This window comes from Bufo gargarizans, chromosome 2, assembly GCF_014858855.1.
Source record: "Bufo gargarizans isolate SCDJY-AF-19 chromosome 2, ASM1485885v1, whole genome shotgun sequence".
Lineage (NCBI taxonomy): Eukaryota > Metazoa > Chordata > Amphibia > Anura > Bufonidae > Bufo > Bufo gargarizans.
In genome coordinates this window covers 332,141,022-332,164,071 of record NC_058081.1, presented here as the reverse complement: position 1 = coordinate 332,164,071, position 23,050 = coordinate 332,141,022, and the positions used below count along the sequence as shown (strand labels likewise).

At 45.3% G+C, this 23,050-nt stretch overlaps 1 protein-coding gene and 1 non-coding gene across 3 annotated transcripts; both read left to right on the top strand.

The window, feature by feature from the left end:
* The first annotated feature begins 2,094 nt into the window (after positions 1-2,094).
* On the top strand, positions 2,095-22,747 carry LOC122928079 (phosphate carrier protein, mitochondrial-like). 2 transcript variants are annotated; one of them, XM_044280563.1, is made up of 8 exons: positions 2,095-2,239; positions 3,788-3,943; positions 17,927-18,051; positions 19,820-19,999; positions 20,160-20,341; positions 20,713-20,885; positions 22,207-22,317; positions 22,403-22,747. In XM_044280563.1, exons 2-8 carry the CDS (start codon positions 3,796-3,798, stop codon positions 22,561-22,563), a joined length of 1,080 nt encoding a protein of 359 aa, XP_044136498.1. In that variant the 5' UTR covers positions 2,095-2,239; positions 3,788-3,795; the 3' UTR covers positions 22,564-22,747. The 2 variants fall into 2 exon arrangements, with proteins under 2 accessions (XP_044136498.1, XP_044136497.1); XM_044280562.1 differs by lacking the exon at positions 2,095-2,239 and adding an exon at positions 2,246-2,810.
* On the top strand, positions 20,392-20,634 carry LOC122929857. Its single transcript, XR_006388072.1, has one exon. It is a non-coding gene; the product is annotated as a small nucleolar RNA SNORA53 (small nucleolar RNA).
* Positions 22,748-23,050: the final 303 nt, after the last annotated feature.

The following is a 23,050-nucleotide window of genomic DNA, read 5'->3' as shown; positions in this document are numbered from 1 at the left end:
GGCCTGTACATTCTAGCCTGCTCAGTACAGAACACAAGGTCAGCAACCTCTGGCACTCCAGCTGTTGTGAAATTCCCAGCATGCTCTATTCATCTCTGTGGGAGTTTTGAGAAGAGTAGAGCAATTATGCATGCTGGGAGTTGTAGTTTCACAACAGCTGGAGTGCCGGAGGTTGCCTACCCCTGCGACTAGATTATGGATGCCAGGAGGAGGGTCTCTTTCTAACAACTCCATTCTAGCCTGCTCAGTACAGAAAAGATTAGATTATGGACTCCATACCTTCTAACAACTCCATTCTAGCCTGCTCAGTACAGAACAGATTAGATTATGGACTCCATACCTTCTAACAACTCTATTCTAGCCTGCTCAGTACAGAACAGATTAGATTATGGACTCCATACCTTCTAACAACTCTATTCTAGCCTGCTCAGTACATAACAGATTAGATTATGGACTCCATACCTTCTAACAACTCCATTCTAGCCTGCTCAGTACAGAACAGATTAGATTATGGACTCCATACCTTCTAACAACTCCATTGTAGCCTGCTCAGTACAGAACAGATTAGGTTATGGACTCTATACCTTCTAACACCTCTATTCTAGCCTGCTCAGTACAGAACAGATTAGATTGTGGACTCCATACCTTCTAACACCTCCATTCTAGCCTGCTCAGTACAGAACAGATTAGATTATGGACTCCATACCTTCTAACAACTCCATTCTAGCCTGCTCAGTACAGAACAGATTAGATTATGGACTCCATACCTTCTAACAACTCCATTCTAGCCTGCTCAGTACAAAACAGATTAGATTATGGACTCCATACCTTCTAACAACTCCATTCTAGCCTGCTCAGTACAGAACAGATTAGATTATGGACTCCATACCTTCTAACAACTCTATTCTAGCCTGCTCAGTACAGAACAGATTAGATTATGGACTCCATACCTTCTAACACCTCCATTCTAGCCTGCTCAGTACAGAACAGATTAGGTTATGGACTCCATACCTTCTAACAACTCCATTCTAGCCTGCTCAGTACAGAACAGATTAGATTATGGACTCCATACCTTCTAACAACTCCATTCTAGCCTGCTCAGTACAGAACAGATTAGATTATGGACTCCATACCTTCTAACAACTCCATTCTAGCCTGCTCAGTACAGAACAGATTAGATTATGGACTCCATACCTTCTAACAACTCTATTCTAGCCTGCTCAGTACAGAACAGATTAGATTATGGACTCCATACCTTCTAACACCTCCATTCTAGCCTGCTCAGTACAGAACAGATTAGGTTATGGACTCCATACCTTCTAACAACTCCATTCTAGCCTGCTCAGTACAGAACAGATTAGATTATGGACTCCATACCTTCTAACAACTCCATTCTAGCCTGCTCAGTACAAAACAGATTAGATTATGGACTCCATACCTTCTAACAACTCCAATGTAGCCTGCTCAGTACAGAACAGATTAGGTTATGGACTCCATACCTTCTAACAACTCCATTCTAGCCTGCTCAGTACAACACAGATTAGATTATGGACTCCATACCTTCTAACACCTCTATTCTAGCCTGCTCAGTACAGAACAGATTAGGTTATGGACTCCATACCTTCTAACAACTCCATTCTAGCCTGCTCAGTACAGAACAGATTAGATTATGGACTCCATACCTTCTAACACCTCTATTCTAGCCTGCTCAGTACAGAACAGATTAGATTATGGACTCCATACCTTCTAACAACTCCATTCTAGCCTGCTCAGTACAGAACAGATTAGATTATGGACTCCATACCTTCTAACAACTCCATTCTAGTCTCCAGAGTGCTGGATTGCTAGCTCCATATGAAAAAATAGAAGCCTTCGCTAGGACAGGTGTTCATTGAAAACCCCAGAATAGCAGATAAACTGTAAGTAAAGGTCACGCTGGAGGTGACATTGCAGGTGACAACAGCCGCATACACACTGAACCCAGAGTCAAGCAGGACAGCGATCAGCTGAGACGCACGCCCTTTACGTAAAGCCTCGCTTTACCGCGGTCACGTGACCGAAGACGCCCTTCCTCTGAGCAGCAGCCAATGATGTCGGTGGACGGGGTGCGGGGGCGGTGAAGGACATTAGGTCTGGAGGACGTTCGGTTTCTGTCAGCCGGTGACGGCCGAGTCAGTGCGGAGGTCTTCCTGGAGCAGTTCCATTAGGCGGCCACTTGTGTGGTACAGCTTTACATAAAGTATGGCGGTTTTTTAGGGGGCGCGGTATATATCTTTTAGAAGGCACAATGAATGGTTGTGAGGCTGGCGGCCGCAGGGCTTCAGGTACAAAGGCATCCGGTGTGTTCGGGGCTGTGTCCTTGAGAGAGCCGTCTACAGCTCCAGTCCGGTTGAGGACGGTGACCCGGCCACACGCGGCCTCTTCTGCTCGGCGATCCCGCCCACTGACCATGAAGAGACATTCAGTTCCTCCAGATCAGCTCCAGACACGTCCTCCTCCACAGGGTCTGGCTGCCATGCTTTGTCCTAAAGGCCCTGCAGCAGTAGGGTCTCACTCATGCCTCCTATAATTAGAACAGGTTGCCTAGTTCTCAGTTACAATGTAGTCGGGACACCCTGGGGCGTTATAACTGAGGGATCTGCCCAATTAGGCGATGTGATTTACACATTTTCTCCTGCCTGGTCTGTGATCTGGGGCCAGAGAGGTCAAGGGTTATGAATGGAACATATAATAGGAGAAGGTTCATCTGGAATGGCTGCTGTGTAGCTAGAAGCATCTGCTGGGCTCTCTATACATGTACAGATACAGAGGTAAGTGGCCATAGAAATTCCAGCATGTGTAACATGGACTTAGTGACCAATTATGGCTTGACTGCCTTTTGAAAACGAAAGGAGAAATGTGATTGGTTGCTGTGGATGACCGTTTTTATGGCGCACCCAGTAGGTAGCGGAGATCTGTTTGTGTCCTCGTCGCCTATCTACCACATTCAGATCCTGAACCACAATTATGTTCCATTTTGGGTTTCCTGAGGTTAACCAGTTGATTCAGAAGATCTAGGAACCAGATCTCAACTAACCTGAATGTTAAAGGGTCACTCAGAAAACATTTGATATATCAGGTTTTGATGAGTCTGAGTGCTGAGCCCCCCCCCCCCCCCCGACCAGTTAAATGGGGGCACTCATATCATGTCCTCTCTGCAGAAGAGGAGTATAAAGTCTACAGTGAGGAGAGAGCATCTTATGTGGGTGCTTCTCCTTGTTCTAGTGATTGAGACGGGGGTCTCATCATTCAGACCCCCACCACCTCAGAACCCTTGATATGTCTATATCATGTTTTGTGACATCTCAGTGACCTTTTAGGGCTGTTTCACACGAGCGGATGCCGTGCGTAGCATCCGCTCTGTGAATGACCGCCAAGACCCGATGCGGATTGCAGAAGCACGGAGCATTAACATGATTGATGATGCTCCGTGCCTCTCTGTGACCTCTTTACTACGAAATCACAGTGACAACTTTATCTCACTGTGATTTCGTAGTAAAGAGATCACAGGGAGGCAGGAAGCATTATGAATCAGGTTAATGCTCCGTGCCTCTGTAGTCCGCATCGGGTCTTGGCTGTCAGTCACGGAGCGGATGCCACGCACGGCATCAGCTCGTGTGAAACAGCCCTTAGCAACAGTTGCATGCTGCGGAGGAACTTCAGTGCTCAAACTATGGTGAGAAGGCTCTACCAGTCCAGCATGTCTTCAGATATGCGTATTGATTACCGTCCTACTTTATACCCATAGCTGCTAAGATGTACTCCACCGTTGCCCAGTTGGCCCGGGTGAACCCTTTCAGCGCTCCACATTTTCAATTGGGACAGGAGAATGTGACTTTAAGGAAGAGCAGCACCCCCCAGGTCCAGCCAGTTCGCCGCCTTGCTGCCGCTGCTGCACCGGATGGTAAGTGTGTATAGTAATTAGGTATGTCGTGACCACCAAGGGATTGCTTTACCTTCACATTCCATCCATTATCTTGCTGTGCAGGATTTGGCAGGATCCAGCTTGTGTTATCAGGATAGGAGTTTGTATTAATGGTGACTGTTAGAAATCACTAGCTTCAAGGTCATGTAGTGTTCCCATATGCAGGATTTGCATTAAGGGGGTTGTCTCACCCTCAGGCAGTGGTGGCATTTTTCTAGAATATGCCAACAATGTCAGGTGCTTGGCTATTTTTGGAGGCCACAAAGAAATTTGTGGAAAGTGCACTAAGTGCGGCCACCCTTTTATTCACCTCTGTGAGACATCCACCAATGTCAGGTGCTTGGCTATTTTCGGAACTCCAGTAGAAATGAATTGAGAGTAGCTACACATGTGGGGTCCTTTTTATAGAGGTAAGTGCGGGTCACGTGGTCCTGTCTGACATTGGTGGCGTATCGTGAGGTGAGACAACCCTTTTAACATCTGAAATGACTTCTTACAGTTATTTCTTCAGAAGCAATAGGAAGCAGATGCTGCTTGTCTCGAGTGACGATTGCTCTGGCTTTCTTATTACTGACCAGAGAGCCTCTACAAAGAGCTCTTATTGGTTTGTGTAAATTGGTACGTACTCCAACACTGGACAACTTTTCATTCTAGTATAGGCCAGCGCCAGACCATTTCTTGCAGAAGTGAAAATGAAAAGGTGAGGAACAAGAATTAGTAGGGAAGATATGCATTTTTTTTTTCCCTTCACCCATGACGGCACCATGAGAGAAAGGATCTGCCCCCACAGACAGGAAACCTGCAGTATAAAAGGGCGGACACTCTCTTCCCAATTCAGTGTGGTTTCCTGTCTCTGTTGAAGCCTGCATTCTTTCTTTCAGTTCCTTCCCCCTGGTGGTGCTCCTAATTTCCTTAAACCCCCAGTTTCCATTTCATCCACCATGACGGCCCACAATGAGATTGACCCTTGACCTCTGTAGGGGCAGGAACACATAGAGAGTTTAAGTACCCCCCACCCCTCCACCTCCTCAGTGCTTTCCTGCCCTTACAGGGGCCAACGCGTGGAGAGAGCCTCCTTCCAGGAGGATAGTAACTTTATTCGTTTACAGGCATCTCCTGCTGGCCTCCCGCGGCATGGGCTAAGGCTGGCCAGCATGGAGCAACAAGGACCCTCGTCTTGGCTTATGCCGAGGCCTGTGGTCCTCCCATACCTTCAGACCTCCTTCCCTCTTCCGGGAAGCAGTCGGGGGTGCCGGCTTCACTGGGCGTCTCGCTCGCTGCGCTCGGCGTCCTTCTTCCTGGAGGCGGGCCGGGCGCTCGTGACCGGCACGGGGAGTAGGTGTGGCGCATGGAACGCTTTAGGAGGCGGGCTGGGCGGCGCACGTACCTTTTTAGAAGGCTGGTGCGGCGCAGGCTCACGCTGTCACCCAAGGGCGCCGCTTGATGACGTCAGACGCCGGGTCAAGTATTCAAAAAAGGACCGCAGTTTCCTTCCAGCCTTCGCCTGCAACACCGCGATGTCTGAGGCACCTACTCCCTGCCAGGAAGGCCCCGATCCTTCAGCCATCAGTACCGTGAGTCCCCTCTGTGGGGGGGGTGTATATATTTCAATTTTTTTTTCTTGAAATTCTAATTCGGCATATCTGGTTGCTTCCTCACTCCAGGGCAGCAAAGAGTCTAAATCCAAAGTGAAGCTCTTAAAATGCTGTGCTTGTTCCAAGCGTCTCCTGATGGTGAGGATGTTGAGGTAGCCTCCGTCACATCCAGACAATTTCCTAATGAGGAACCCTTGTCAGACGGGGAAATTCTGGACAAAGATAAAAAATATTTCTTCTCAGCAGACGAGATGGAGGAGTTACTAAGAGCTGTCAGGTCCACAATGGGAATTGAGGATACCCCTAAGCCCCGTACTGTACAGGATGAAATGTTTGGGGGTCTTAGATCCAAAGCTTCAATCGTTTTTCCCATTAATGAGAACATAAGAGAGATGATAATGGAGGAGTGGTCGGACCCGGAGAAAAGATTAGGTGTTCCCAAGGAGTTTAGGAATAGACTCTGTTTTGACCCAGCTGAATGCAAATTATATAATCAGACCCCCAAAGTCGACTTGCAGGTTGCCAAGGTAGTAAAGAAGACCGCTCTACCCTTTGAAGACTCCTCTCGATTGGGTGATCTATGGATAGGAAGGCAGATGGGCTCCTAAAAAGATCCTGGGAATCAGCAATGTTCGGGGTGAAAACCAATATTGCAGCTACGTCCGTAGCCAGGGCTGTGTATATATGGCTAGGGAAACTGGACGAACACCTATAAAACAAGACTCCCAGAGAAGAGATCAGGAATTCTATCCCTCTCCTTCGTTCCGCCACAGCATTCTTGGCTGATGCTTCGGCAGAATCCATAAGTTTTTCAGCCAAAGATGCTGCGCTTTCTAATGCAGCCCGGCGAGCATTATGGATGAAGGCCTGGTCAGGGGACAAAGCTTCCAAGGTCAAACTCTGTTCTATACCTTTTTCTGGGGAATTTGTCTTCAGTCCCACTCTAGATAAAATCCTAGAGGGAGCAGCAGATAAAAAGAAGGGTTTTCTGGAGGACAAAGAATAAAAAAAAAAGCCCTTTCGTCAGTTCCAGCCGCAGCAGAGATCTTACAGGGGAAAAGGAAAAACTGGCAGATGGAGCTATCCAAAAGGGGGAAGAGGCTTCATCCTCAACCCCCAGAATAGACAGAATAAACAGCAATGATGCCAGAGTAGGGGGGAGACTGATGAGTTTTTTATCTTCCTGGAAACAGGTCACCTCAAATCCCTGGGTTCTAAACGTAGTCTCTCAAGGCTTCAAGATAGAATTCACATCAGTCCCCCCAAGAAGATTCTGCATCTCATCCCAGAGCAAAACAGAACTTCCAAAAATTTGGCAGGGCGTCCAGGACCTCTTAGATCTAGGGGTAATTCAAAAGGTCCCAATTCTAGAAGAAAGGAGAAGTTTTTATTCCAACCTCTTTCTAGTAAAGAAACCAGACCAATCCTTTCGAACCATAATAAACTTAAAACCCTTAAACAGGTCCATTCTATACAGGAAGTTCAGGATGGAAACCATCCCATCCACAATTCCACTGATCCAGAAAGGGGCGTTTATGTCGTCAGTCGATCTCAAAGACGCATACTACCATGTCCCTATTCATCATCTCTCCCAGAAATACTTAAGATTCGCTCTAAAAGGGTCGGACGGCTCGATCCATCATTTTCAATATGTCGCCCTTCCTTTCGGCATCTCCTCGGCACCCAGGGTCTTCACAAAGGTTGTGGTAGAGATGGTAGCCTATCTTCATCAGGAAGGAATAACAATTACCGTATTTTTCGCCGTATAAGACGCACCTAGGTTTTTGGGGAGGAAAATAAGAAAAAAAATATTTTTAACCAAAAGGTGTGCTGTGGGTTTGGTGGGTTTGGAACTAGGTGGTCTGTGGATGGCACTATTACTGGGAATCTGTGGATGACTGACACTGTTATGGGGGGATCTGTGGATGACTGACACTGTTATGGGGGGATCTGTGGATGATGGACACTGTTATGGGGGGATCTGTGGATGACTGACACTTATGGGGGGATCTGTGGATGACTGACACTTATGGGGGGATCTGTGGATGACTGACACTTATGGGGGGATCTGTGGATGACTGACACTTATGGGGGGATCTGTGGATGACTGACACTTATGGGGGGATCTGTGGATGACGGACACTTATGGGGGGATCTGTGGATGACGGACACTTATGGGGGGATCTGTGGATGACGGACACTTATGGGGGGATCTGTGGATGACGGACACTTATGGGGGGATCTGTGGATGGCGGACACTGTTATGGGGGGATCTGTAGATGACGGACACTTATGGGGGGATCTGTGGATGACGGACACTGTTATGGGGGAACTGTGGATGGCAGACACTGTTATGGGGGGATCTGTGGCTTGCACTGTTACAGCGGGATCTGTGGCTGGCACTGTTACAGGGGGGGGGGGATCTGTGAATGGCACTGTTATACATGTCATCCACAGACCCTCCCAGCCCATAACTGTGCCATCCACAGATCCCCCGCCGCTCCATTATACTAATATAATATGTCTTATTCAATTAATAGTTATTAAATATGCCTCTTTATTCCTAAAAGTACCTTAAATCCTAAGCGCTTCAGTACAATGCCGGCAGCCGGCGCGGCGCGTCACTCACTGACGTCACTTGCCTGCGCCGCCTGCTTCATTCATAAAGTAGGCGGCGCAGGCACGTGACATCAGGGAGTTACGCTGCCGCCCGCCCGGCCTGCATTGTACGGATGCGCTTAGGATTTAAGGTACCATTAGGCATAAAGGGGCATATTTAATAACCATTAATTGAATATGACATATTTTATTAGTACACCGGAGCGGCGGGGCGGGCCTTTAGTACAGTGACTGCACCGCCCTGCCGCTATTGCCGGCCCCAGCTCCTCCTCCCAGTCCCTCCCCGAGTCCCCGCTCGCTTTACATCGCTGCCAGCGATGTAAAACTGACTGCATTCGCCGTATAAGACGCAGGGGCATTTCTCCCCTATTTTGGGGGAAGAAAAAGTGCGTCTTATACGGCGAAAAATACGGTATCCCATATCTCGACGATTTCTTAATTCTGGGCAAAACAGAAACCGAAAATCTGTCAGCAACTCAGAGATTCTCTGAATTTCTAAAAGATCTCGGTTGGATCATAAATATAAAAAAAATCTACTCTTATTCTATCCAGAAGAATAAGGTTCCTGGGTGTAGAACTGGACTCATCCCTGTTAAAAACCTTTCTTCCCCAGGACAAAGCTGCAGCGCTGATAGAAAAAATCTGAATGTTCCAGAGTGCTCGCAATTGGTCCATCAGGAAAGCCATGAGTCTTCTGGGAAGTCTAACCGCCTGCATTCCCTCGGTTGCCTGGTGCCAAGGCCACACAAGGGTAATCCAGAGTTGGATTCTGAGTATATGGGACGGAAAGCAGGTAAGCTTAGACAGAAGTTTTCGGATTCCACAGTCCGTAAAGACAGATCTAAATTGGTGGAAGGTAAAAAGAAGACTGCTTGGAGGTCTACAGTGGCAGAACCATCCGGCTGTTCAAGTAATTACAGACGCAAGCCTTGGAGGCTAGGGAGCAAAAATAGGAGACCATCTTCTGCAAGGTACATGGCCAGCAGATATGAGGCAGATCCTCCAATTACAGAGGGCTGTATGCGGTCCTCGAGGCATTAACAAAAGGAGAGAACCTATTAAGAGGACGACACTTAAATATAATGTCCGACAATACCACAACGGTGGCATATCTGCGACACCAAGGAGGGACAAGGTCACGTCTTCTGGGTGCAGTAGCAAAAAGAATCTTCTCCTGGGCCGAAGAGAACACTTTATCACTCTCTGCCATCCACCTAAAGGGTTGCGAAAACACAGTAGCAGACTACCTGAGCAGAGAGAGAATAGATCCAGGAGAATGGTCTCTGAACAGGAGTTTCTTCCAGAGGATCTCAGAAAGATGGGACCAACCGGAAATAGACTTATTCGCCTCCTTAAAAAATACGCAGGTAGAACGTTTTTGCTCCCTAAACCTAGAGGACGGACCATGGGCAATAGATGCTCTGTCAATACATTGGAAATAGAAACTAGCCTACGCTTTTCCCCCAATTCCTCTATTACCTCGGGTTATCCAGAAGCTCCTAGGAGAACCAACTACTCTCATCCTAATAGCCCCCCTATGGCCAAAGAGGAGTTGGTTCTCTACTCTAAGGCTACTTTCACACTAGCGTTCGATCGGATCCGTTCTGAACGGATCCGATCATAATAATGCAGACGGAGGCTCCGTTCAGAACGGATTCGTCTGCATTATATTGGCAAAAAAAAAGCTAATTGTGAAATTAGCCTGAGCGGATCCGTCCAGACTTTTACATTGAAAGTCAATGGGGGATGGATCCGCTTGAAGATTGAGCCATATTGTGGCATCTTCAAACGGATCCGTCCCCATTGACTTACATTGTAAGTCTGAACGGATCCGCACGGCCAGGCGGACACCCGAACGGTGCAAGCAGCGTTCAGGTGTCCGCCTGCTGAGCGGAGCGGAGGCTGAACGCCGCCAGACTGATGCAGTCTGAGCGGATCCACATCCATTCAGACTGCATCAGGGCTGGACGGAAGCGTTCGGGTCCGCTCGTGAGCCCCTTCAAACGGAGCTCACGAGCGGACAGCCGAACGCTAGTGTGAAACTAGCCTAAAACAGCTATCGCTGGAAGAACCGTGGGAGATTCCTTTCCAGAGGGACATTCTAGTCCAGGGCCCTCTTCTTCATCCGGACCCAGGAATATTCAAACTGACAGCCTGGATCCTGAGAGCGAGACGTTAAGAAGTAGGGGTCTTTCGGAAAAGGTGATTCTCACACTAAGGGCCAGTAGGAAAAAGGTGACTTCTTCCATCTACCTAAAGATCTGAAAAAGATACTGTTCTTGGTTATGAGTTGATCGCCCGGACACCTCCTCTCCTCCCATCAACAAAATTTTAGACTTCCTACAGTGCGGCCTGGAATTAGGCCTGAGACCTAGTACTCTGAAAGTCCAAATTTCAGCGCTCAGCTCCTACGACTGCAGCCTAGCCAATCACAGATGGATCAGGAGGTTCTTTAGAGCTGTTTCAAGATTGAGACCCTCTCTGAGATCTAGAGCTCCAACTTGGGACTTAAACATCGTCCTAGAAGGCCTAACAAAACCTCCCTTTGTACCACTGTCTGAGATCTCTTTAAAACACCTTTCCCTGAAGACTGCCTTTCTGATTGCAATTATCTCAGCCAGACATATTGGAGAGATTCAGGCCCTTTCTTGTAGGGAACCATATCTCCAAATCAGCAAAGATCACATCCGTCTAACACTCGACCCAGGTTTCCTCCTTTAAAGTAGTCTCGTCTTTCCATCGGGACCAGATAATTTTCCTACCCTCTATCCCTGAGTCTGAGTATACAGGGTCTAGTGATAAGATACATCTTTTAGACATTATGGATACTGTAATTCATTACCTTGATTCTACCAAAGCCTTTAGGATAGATAACAATCTCCTAATTTAATTCTCAGGAAGAAATAAGCCAGATGGATCAGAACCACCATCGAATGTTGCTACAGGATTCAGGGCAAGCCCGGTCCTGGTAATGTTAAGGCCCACTCTACTAGGGCCACTGCCTCCTTTTGGGCTGAAAAAGGAGGTGTCTCGCTTGACCAGATTTGTAAGGCTGCAACCTGGTCAAGCGCTAATACTTTTGTAAGACACTATCGTCTTAATCTTCCGGACTCAAATGAAGCTCTTTTCGGCCGGAGGGTTTTTACAGGCGATATCCCCACCCACTTAGTTATCTGATATATCTTATTGTGGGCCGTCATGGTGGATGAAATGGAAAAACCGCAATTAGACTTACCGGTAATTCAGTTTCCTTGAATCCACCATGACGGCCCATACTATTCCCATCCCAGAAAATAAAAAAAAATAGGAGTTTAAGGGTATGGATCAATATCCTTTTAGGCTGCGTTCACACGGGCGAGATTTCCGCGCGGGTGCAATGCAGTAGGTGAACGTATTGCACCCGCACTGAATCCTGACCCATTCATTTCAATGGGGCTGTGTACATGAGCGTTTTTTTTCACGCATCACTTCTGCAATGCTTTAAAATCGCAGCATGTTCTATATTCTGCGTTTTTCACGCAGCCCTGGCTCCATAGAAGTGAATGGGGCTGCGTGAATAACGCATTGCATCTGCAAGCAAGTGCGGGTGCAATGCGTTTTTCACTGATGGTTGCTAGGAGATGTTGTTTGTAAACCTTCAGTTTTTTATCACGCGCGTGAAAAATGCTTCAAAACGCATTGCACCCGCACGGAAAAAACTGAACAACTAAACGCAATCGCAGACAAAACTGACTGAACTTGCTTGCAAAATGGTGCGAGTTTAACTGAACGCACCCTGAACGCATCCAGACCTAATCTGTCACGCTCGTGTGAACTCAGCCTTACTTTCTGTTCCACCTTTCGGGTAATTTGTAAAGCACTGACGAGGTGGAGGGGTGGGGGGTACTTAGACTCTTTATGTGTTCCTGCCCCTACAGAGGTCAAGGGTCAATCTCATTGTGGGCCATCATGGTGGATTCAAGGAAACGGAATTACCGGTAAGTCTAATTGCGTTTTTTTTTTGTTGGAGACCTGAGGCATAACTGCAATCCCCTGAGGCATAGGTGGCATCGATGGTGCACTATGGGGACGAGCAGAGGCACCGCATGGCTCTAGAGGGAACTTCTTGGGTGCTGGAGCGATAATGTGCCTGACGGCATCGCTGATGCACCATAGGCACAGACTTCCTGGCCGCAGGGGGAGGAGGAGCTTCCGACAAAGAGTTAGGCCGGACAGACAAGGCACGTGACCGGCGTTCGGAGCTGGTCGCGGTGACGTCATCACAGAGCGCCTATGAGAAGGGTGCTCTGTAAGCAGGTGGATGGCGTCCTATTCAGAGCTCTGGCTGGACAGTTCGCTGAGCAACATGGAGGAGGAGAAGCGTACAGCGGACTCTGGAGTTCCTCCAGCCCTGGTACCTGATAAGGGGTGAGTGTTCTGGGCATGTGGGGTCCTGCTTCCCTCCTGATACCATCATGCTTAATGTATTTGCAGACAAAGCCTAGAAAGGTTGTATCTAAAAAGGAGTGTGGCCTGTGTGAAACGGCATTAGCACCTGATTGGTGAGAAGATGATGTGTCAGACCTGTATTGATAGAACAGTGGCTGAGGAATCTCCATCTTTTTATAAGTGTCTGCAGGCGTTGGTCAGATCTGAAGTAATTTCCTCTCTATCCTCTAGAAAAGTTGCCAGGGCAAGAGAGCCTAAATTGAGGCGACCTGAGACCGCTCAGGAGCCTGCTTCATCTGATTCTGAGAAAGATGAATTGCGCTCCACATTATATTATCCTTCTGAATGTTCATCCCTATCTTCTTCTCAGGAAAGCGATATTACCAGTAAACCATGTTTTCCAATAGAAAATACGGATAGACTCTTAAAAGCCATAAGATCCACTATAGGCTTTGAAGAAGTGAAAGAAGTCGATTCAGGACATCATGTTTGGGGGATTACAGTCTAAACACCACAGCACCTTCCCGGTACATAAGAACGTTTCAGCCTTAATTAACCCCTTCCACCCTGGGCCAGTTTTCACCTTCATGCCCAGGCCATTTTTTGCATATCTGACATGTCACTTTACATTGTAATAACTTTGGAATGCTTTTATTTATCCATGCCATTCTAAGATTGTTTGTTTTCTCTTGACACATTGTACTTCATGAGTCATAAATTTGAGTCAATATATTTCATCTTTATTTATGAAATAATCGCATATTTACCAAACATTTTGAAAAATTCTCAATTTTAGTGGGAAAATGCGTGATATTTTTTATTTTATTTTTCTGTGCGAGTGCAAAGCATTTTAATGCGTTTTGCACACGTGTGAGAAAAATCGGCATGCTTGGTACCCAGACCCGAACCCGGACTTCTTCACAGAAGTTTGGGTTAGGTGTTGTGTAGATTTTATTATTTTCCCTTATAACATGGTTATAAGGGAAAATAATAGCATTCTTAATACAGAATGCTTAGTAAAATATGGATGGAGGGGTTAAAATATATATTACTTTTTTTTTTTTTTTTTTTTTTTTCCTCGCCTCATCCAATTGTTTGCGCAGCCCGGCTTCTCTTTCTTCTTCTTTGATGATCTGGGAGGAAAAGGACCTTTTGGTGATGTCACTGCGCTCATCACATGGTCTATCAGCCCGATGGCTCCCTCACCCACCGCAAATCCCTTCTATGCCACGGTCAGCGCTGATCACGGCATAGAAGGGGTTAAAAGTGGTAAAATTAATCAGAAAGTCGGTTCTAGTCCCGGTACCAAAAGGAGAAGGCGGCGAAGGGTTTTACTCTCCACTGTTTTTAGTAAAAAACAAAACAAAAAAAAGGCGTCTCCTTCAGAACTATAATAAACCTAAAAAGTTAAATTTGTTTCTTCAGATGAAAAAATTTAAAATGTAAACTATTAGATCAGTGATAAGTGATGCGTCGCTACGAAAATAGACATTTGCAACATCTTCAGTTTCAAGCACTTCCATTTGGCCACACCATGGCCCCTCTGGTCTTTACAAAAATATTAGCGGAAATGGCAGCCCACATAAGGGAAAAATATATTCTTTTTTTTCCCCACCTGGACGATTTTTTTTAATAGAAGAAAAAACAGAAGAAGCCTATGGAACAGCGGTCTCTGTGGTGTCAGAAATTTGACACAAATTAAGCTGGGTCTTAAAATCTAGAAAAATCCAAACCATGACCTACCAAAATTCTGACCGTTTTGGGTCTGATTCTGTACTCCTTTTCCCAGAAATGTTTGTTGCTGGAAGAAAAGGACATTCGTATTCAAGACAGGATCCAAGATCTAACCAGAAACCCAGTAATCCCCATAAGGAAGGCATATTCAGGAGATTTCTTTACAAGGTCGTTGTGAGGACACTCAAAGGGGGATCCTCAAATCTAAAGGAACTCGCACAGCAGTCGGCCTTGCTATGAGTTCGGTCCTTCCAAGAATAAGGGGAAAAAATCTCAGGGTTACGTTAGACAACAAAACAGTGGTTTCTTATCTGAACAGACAAGGGGGTACAAGGGCAGGATTTTTATGCAGCAGGCCCAGAAGATCCTCCTACAGTGTTTATCAAAAGTTTAAGACCACTTGAAAAATGGCCAAAAATCATTTTTAGCATGGCTGGATCTTAACAAGGTTCCAAGTAGAGTTTTAACATGCAACAATAAGAAATGAGAGTGAGACAAAACATTTTTTTGAGCATTCAATTTAAAGGGCTTTTGTCACCCCACTAAACTCCGCCTCTCAGTGCGCCTGCGCCAATTGAAGACAGGTACGGCCGCGGCGCAGGCGCAAGATTTTAAATGCAAACAGGCAGGGCCAGCAGAGAACGATCCCGTTCCCTGGCCCTGTCAATCACAATGTGGAGGGGGCGTCTTTACGATCGGAGGATGCGGCTGCTACCAGCAAGTAGCCGCCCTACTTGCTGGTAGCAAGGTAATTAGCATATTTTAAAAGCTTGTTTTAAACTAAATCTACAGGACCAAAATGATTAATTTGATCATGTAGCCATAAATCGCAGTGTAGGGATTATAAGTAAGCAAAAAAAAAAAAGGTTTAGTGGGGTGACAGAAGCCCTTTAATGAAAACAACGAATAAACTGAAACAGGCTGTTTTTCAGCTGATCAAAAGTTTAGGACCACATGCCTTTAAAAGGCCAAATCTGTGCAAAGATGTGGTTTCATTGTCATTTTCTGTCAGGTAGTCACACGTTGTGATGGCAAAGGCAAAAAAACACTCCCTTTTTTTAATGTGGTCGGGTTGTTGAACTGCATAAGCAGGGTCTCTCACAGCACGCCATCGCTGCTGAGGTGGGAAGCAGTAAGATAGTCATTTGGAATTTCTTAAATGATCCTGAGGGCTATGGAACAAAAAAGTCAAGTGGAAGACTAAAAAAAAATCATCAGCACTGAGCCAGGTGATCCAATTGGCTGTCTGTCACTGGGCGATCATCAACCCAAATTAAGGTCCTTACTGGTGCTGACTGTAGCCCCATAACCATCAGACGGCATCTGAGACTGAAGGGCTTCAAAAACAAAAAAAGTCTTCAAAGACCTCGTCTGTGTGGTAACGACTGGGTTTTTCAACAGGACAACGCTACAGTACACAATGCCCGCAGGACAAAGGACTTCTTCCAGGAGAATAACATCACTCTTTTGGCCCATCCTGCGTGTTCCCCTGATCTAAATCCAATTGAGAACCTTTGGGGATGGATGGCAAGGGAAGTTTACAAAAATGGACAACAGTTCCAGACAGTAGATGGCTTTCGTGCTGCCATCTTCACCACTTGGAGAAATGTTCCCACTCACCTTATGGAAACGCTTGCATCAAGCATGCCGAAACAAATTTTTGAAGTGATAAACAATAACGGCGGAGCTACCCATTACTGAGTTCATGTTTGAAGGTTGGATTTCTGTTTTGGGGGGGGTTCAGTTTTTTTTTTTTTTTTTTTTTTTTATTTGGGGGGAGGTGTGGTCCTAAACTTTTGATCAGCTGAAAAACAGCCTGTTTCAGTTTATTCGTTGTTTTAATTAAATTGAATGCTCAAAAAATGTTTTGTCTCACTCCCACTTCTTCTTGTTGCATGTTGAAGCTCTACTTGGAACCTTGTTAAGATCCAGCCATGCTAAATATGATTTTTTGCAATTTTTCAAGTGGTCTTTAAACTTTTGATCAGGACTGTATTAGCGGAAAAAAATATGCCTCGATTTTCAGCAGTACATATCAGGGGGGTGGAAAATGGACAGGCAGACTTTGAGTCGCTATTTCCTATCTCAGGGCGAATGGAGTCTGCATCAGTCTCTATTTTCAAGAGAATAACGACTCTCTAGGGCCAGCCAGTAATAGACCTTTTTGCTACCTCCCATAACAAGAAGGTTCAAAACTTCTTTTCTTTAGATCCGGCGGGATTCCCTTGTGAGATAGATGCCTTCCTACAGCCCTGGAACTTACCCTACACCTACCCTAGCCTACACCTTTCCTCCCCTCCCTCTGATCCCAAGAGTTCTAAGAAAGATCAGGGAGGATGAAGCGAGGGTTATACTCAAAGCCCTGTTTTGGCCGAGGAGATCATGGTTCACGTGGCTCTGGATCATGTTGGTCTCAGATCCTTGGGTGCTTCCGGAAGCCAGGAACCTTTTGAGCCAGGGAACAGTGTTACACCCAGATATAAAAAAAATTACATCTAACTGCCTAGAATTTAAAAGGTACTTACTAGGTAGAAAGGGATTCTCTGATGCCTTGATCTCCACTCTTCTAAAAGTAGAAAGATGGTGACAGTGGCTATTTATGCTAGGGTTTGGCAGAGGTTCTTGGAATTTGCAAGTATCCAGATTGAACAAATCCCCCTTCTCTGTTCCCATTCGTCTCGTTTTCCTCCAGAGAGGTTTAGAACTAGGTCTGGCAGGAAGTACCTTGAATGTACAGGTTTCGGCTCTTTCTGCCTTATTTGGGCCTCTTTCCGTTTTACGTTCCATTTTTGCGTTTATACGGAACCATTCATTTCAATGGATCAGCAAAAAAAACCTGAAGGTTCTCTGTATGTCGTCCATTTCCATATTTGCGTTTTTCCGTTCTATTCACAGATAAGACATGTCCTATTATTGTCCGCATAGCTGACAAGGATACTACTGTTCTGTCAGGGGCCAGCTGTTCTGTTCCGCAAAAAAACGGAATGCACACGGACGTCATCCGTATTTTTTGCGGCTCTGTTTTGCGGACCGCAAAATACTGACAAAGCCATACGGTCATGTGCAAGAGGCCTTAGTCAGGAGATTGCAGGGTGCCCGTGGGTGTCGAGGTTCTTTAAAGCAATAGCCAGGTCCACCCTGATGACCTCCCATAAACCCCCTCCCTGAGACCTTAACATTTTGTTGAAAGCCTTGACCCAACCTCTATTTGAAGCATTGGATTCCAGCTCCATTAAGTGTCTCCCCTTAAAATTGTGCCTGTTAATTGTAATAACTTGATAGAAGAAGCCTATGTATATATTTTTTTCTTTTAATTTTGATTATACAAAGTAATATAGCTGTGCTTATGGATCGGGGAAGTTCTTTGTTCTGTGTGGCTTTGGTGGCATCATAAGCTGTGGTACGACACATACTGCAGTGGTCCCGTTAGATCTGGTCAAATGCAGAATACAGGTTTGTCTGCATGGATCCTGGAGTGAAGTGTAAACTAACCAGTGTTTTCTAAATGACTTTGCTTTGTTACTAAGCTGTTTGGGCAATGCATGTTTGTTATAAAAGCATGGTGTGTTCTGGTTTGTTCATGCAGGAGATTACAGTTGTGAATATGGCTCCTCACAGTTTTATGCAATTTGTGGCTTTGGTGGCATCCTCAGTTGTGGTTTAACTCACACTGCACAAGTACCTTTGGATCTGGTGAAGTGTCGCATTCAGGTGGGTATAACACTAATAAACATTTTGTTATCCTACACAAGATGGAGTAGTGTGTGGATGAAAATATACAAATACATAAATCGCTGCGAAAGGTGTAGCATAAGTTTGTGGTGCATGTGGTCCGCTGCCGACATCCTCCATTGTATGCATTTTTGCTGGGGATTGCCGCTAGCAACGGATCACATGCTGAGGAATTGCTCCCCCAGTTAAACACTCTACAGTGTTTGGAGTTTTTGAGCATTTCCTCCCATTTAGGCCACTTTATTTTAGTAATTAATCCTAGGTTTAATGTAGAAAAAAAAAATCTGACACATACTGCAGAACAATGTCATTCTCATAAAGCGAGAACCCTGTGCCCCACATGGACCCAGAGCTCTCCCCATTCTTGCTCCAATTACTCTTGTATTTTCTACAGACTGACAGCTCAGCAGAGGGCATCTCCTTTCTATTGCAGCCATCTCCTTATAAGGCCTCATGCACACGACATTGTTTTTCACTGTCAGTGATTTGGCTTCAGTGGTCGGTGTCCGATTTTGCTTCAGTTGTGTTTCCTTGTGTCTTCCTTTTTTTTTTTTTTTTTGTCTGACGGGAAAAAAAGGAAGGTTAATGAAAAGTGTAATTTTATTGCATCAAGGTCTTGTAGAAAAAAACGGACACGGATGACATACCAGTTGTGCATCCATTTTTTTTTTTTTGTATGGACCCATTGACTTGGGTCCGTTTTCCACTGACAAGAATAGGACAGGTTATATTTTTTTGATGGACTGGAATCACGGATGTGGAGAAAAAACGGAGGGCTATCAGTTTTTTTTTTCACAGCTCCATAGAAATGAATGGGACCTCCGCTAAACTGTGAAAAATGACAAAACGGACACGGATGCACACAACGGTCGTGTACATGAGGCCTTACTGTCACAGCTACTTAAAGGGACACTGACAGGCCCAATAACCATAATTAGCTTTACATATGCATGCACAGGTCTTCTAATGTGCATTAAAAACATATAAGTATCCCCCCTGTCCACATTATGAATACAGTAAACTAACGTTTTAAAACCTGAAGTAATCGCTGTTCTTTCTGCCCAAGGGGCAGAGTTTCAGCTCCACTTGCGCCCAGTCATCATCAGCGAGCCCAACCGCCGTTTTGAAGCGCCGCCCAGCTCATCAATATTCACTTAGCTGGGCGGCTTCTGCTGTTCCCGACCTTCCGAGATCTGGCGCATGCCCCCTACGCAAGCAGCATTGCACAGCAAGCTACACTTTCCATAACTCGGGGGAAAAATGTGATGCATGTTTTATGGGCAATTTATGCAGAGACCTTAGAGATTGTTTGTTTGCATCTTGACCACATAGAACTTTTATCAAAAATACTTATGTCATAAGATCAGGTTATGATTTACTCTAAAATCCCCCTCGCGCTGAGCACATAGCAAGGGTGTAAATTTACACAAGCTGCTGTCCTGGTTGTGCAGGTATCTGTACGGTCCTCTGACCTTTGGTCTGGCTTTGCATTTGTAAGGTATTTTGACTTCACAGTTCATTGAAATCCCTGTCCCAGCAACTTTTGCTTGTAACGTCAAAAATGCTGAAGTCTCTAGCCCATAGGGCAGCTGTACCTGCACGTTGTCTTGTAGTTCTAAAGACCATACCGCCTTTTGGCTTGTGTCTATCCACAATTATCCTCCACTTTCAGCAGTTTAGACGTGGTAAACATTAATTAGAAGCTGCTTGTGTTGATTACTACCTTTTTGTTTTCTCTTAAATATAGGTTGATCCGAAAAAGTACAAGGGAATTTTCAACGGCTTTTCTGTAACACTGAAGGAAGATGGAGTCCGTGGCCTTGCTAAAGGATGGGCCCCTACATTCATTGGTTATTCAATGCAAGGATTATTCAAGTATGGATTCTATGAAGTTTTCAAAACCTTGTATTCTAACCTTCTTGGTGAGGTAGGACTTTGCTTTAATTGACACATTTGTCCCTACTTAATACCTTTCAATTCACTATATATGTATGTATGTATAAATGGCTTTATAATTCCCTAAAGGCACTGCATATAATCCTCTAGTAGTTGCAGAATGTTTCTTCTAAGGCTACTTCTTCTTGCAGGAAAATTCCTATTTGTGGCGCACATCCCTGTACCTGGCTGCGTCTGCCAGCGCTGAGTTCTTTGCAGATATTGCTTTGGCTCCAATGGAAGCTGCAAAAGTTCGTATCCAAACACAACCAGGATATGCAAACACTCTGCGGGAAGCAGCCCCTAAGATGTATGCCGAAGAAGGAGTTTGGGCGTAAGTGTTAACGTGGTACCTAGGGTTTTGGTCAATAACTGCAGTCCAAACACATGCTTCCTTAGATCCACCTTTGTGGTTGTTTAACCTGTCTTGAGTTCTGCTGGTTCACTTCCAGCAGTTCCAGTTCAGGCACAACCAGCAACTTCTATGGTTGTACAGTCAAAGGTGCTTGAGTCATTGGCATGTAAGAGCAATATACCTTCACATTGGCCCTTTTGTTCTAATGGCAGCGGCTACAGTATGACTGTGACCGCTTATCACCAGTAGGATACGGCTAATGTGTGGACAGTCAATCTATCAGCTCCTAATATTGCTGCCTGTTTGCGCTTTTTGTGCTTTTTTTCGTAATGAAATGTTAACTTGCGCAGGTTCTACAAAGGTATGGCTCCCCTCTGGATGAGACAAATTCCATACACCATGATGAAGTTTGCCTGCTTTGAGCGTACAGTTGAAGCCCTCTATAAATATGTTGTACCCAAGCCACGCAGTGAATGTTCAAAGGGCGAGCAGCTGGTTGTCACTTTTGTTGCTGGTTCTATTGGTAAGTTTTTATTGTTTGCAGTCCCATACACCATAAGTGTATGGGACTGCAAACCTTATGGAGAAATGCTAGACTGTTGTAGAGAAGATCTTCTGTTGACCAGATTTGCATTTCTGTACATATGTCAACAACCTCAGTGTCAAATAGTGAGGTGAATTAGAGGTTTTTCCATTTTTTTAAATAATCACCTCTCCACAGGATAGGTGATAACTGTATGACTGCTGAGGACTCCGATGTCCTGGACCCCTACCAGTCACAAGCATGAGGGTCCCAGAGTCCACTTTGTGAATGTCACTATGGTTCAAGTTTGTGATCACTGCTTCATTCACAGCTGAGTACAGTGCTTGGCTATCCTTCTGTCTCATAGAAATTAATGAAGTGACGGTCACGTGTGTATCACAGTTCCATTTGCACAGGGGACCTGAAGTCACTCATTCTTGTGATTAGAGGGGGGTCCCAATACTTGATCCCCCCAAGTGATCATACATTTATCACCAGTCTTGTGGTTAGGGGATAAATGTTTATGAGGAAAAAGCTTTCATTACTGGTTTCTAAAAACAGATGCATTTGCAAATGGTAGATCTTTAAAGGGATTCTGTCACCAAGTTTTGGGCTATAGAGATGCGGACATGCACGGCTAGATCGCCGCTAGCATGTCCGCAATATACCAGTCCTTTTAGGGCTGTCTGCTTTTATTTTCTTTAAAAAAGGATTTTAGAGCTATGTAAATTAGTCTTGTAGGTGCCCAAGGGGCTAGTACGAACCTTCCTGGTGCCCAGCCGCGCCCGCCTGTGAAGGAGCCCAGCTCCGCCTATGTCCTCCGAATCTCCTCCTTTCATCACCGATAGATTGCCGTAATCTCGCGATGCACAGTGCCAGTATAGTGTTCCTTCCCTGTGCTGACATCAGCCTGAGGGAAAGAACTGCACATGCGCGAGCTTGTGGCAATCTATCGTTGATGAAAGGAGATTCGGAGGACAGAGGCGGTGCTGGGCTCCTTCACAGGCAGGCGGGGCTGGTCACCAGGAAGGTTCGTATAGCTCCTTGGGCATCTACAAGACTAATTTACATATCTCTAAAATCCTTTTTTAAAGAAAATAAACGCACACAGCCCTATAGGACAGGTATATTGCGGACATGCTAGCGGCGATCTAGCCGTGCATGTCCGCATCTCTATAGCCCAAAACTTGGTGACAGAATCCCTTTAATGTTAAAAATGCATCAGTTTTCAATGGTCAGCAAAATATTTAGGATATATAGGAAAATATTTGCATTGCTTTCTTTCCTACCAGTGCTTCACTGTCTTTCCTTTATCTTTTAGCTGGTGTATTCTGTGCAATTGTGTCCCACCCTGCTGATTCTGTGGTATCCGTGTTGAACAAAGAAAAGGGAAGCACCGCTCTAGAAGTCCTTAAGAGGCTGGGACCAAAAGGTATAACTCATCCCACTTGCAGTTATTTGTGGTTTTTGGTATATATTGGTTCTTATTGTATTTTCATTTTTTTGTCTATTTGAAGGAGTCTGGAAGGGGCTGACAGCCCGTATTATCATGATTGGTACGCTAACTGCTCTGCAATGGTTCATTTATGACTCTGTGAAGGTCTACTTCAGGCTTCCTCGTCCTCCTCCCCCTGAGATGCCAGAATCTCTGAAGAAGAAGCTTGGCCTGACCCAGTAAACATATGGACTAAAATAATGTAAACTTACATGACACTTTAAAGTTTTTATAAAGAAAAACTCAACCATGTAGGATCTACCATTTCCTAGATGTAATCATTGGTTGTACGTTCACTCTGCTTGGTAGCTCACAACTGTCAATTGTTTTTTACCAGTGTGCTTGTCTGTTGAAATAAACAGAAGATCCATAAAAAAAGTACTTGTTGCGTTTATGAAGGGTCTGGTAAGGGTGAGCCTTCTGGTTTTAGTTTGTCACTCACTTGTTCATGTGGACTCTGCTAATTCTACCTTTTTTTTAGCTTTGTCCAACTCCAAATGGTACGTGAAAAGGTGTTTCTCAGGGAGGTACAGTCATGGGTCCATACATTGTTACATGACAGTTTAGTTCATATGCTCCCTTCCTTTGGCCTTGAAAGCAATACGCTTGTAATATTCCTCCAGATGTTTAACCCCTAGCCATTTTTAGCAAATCTGACGTGTCTCTTTAT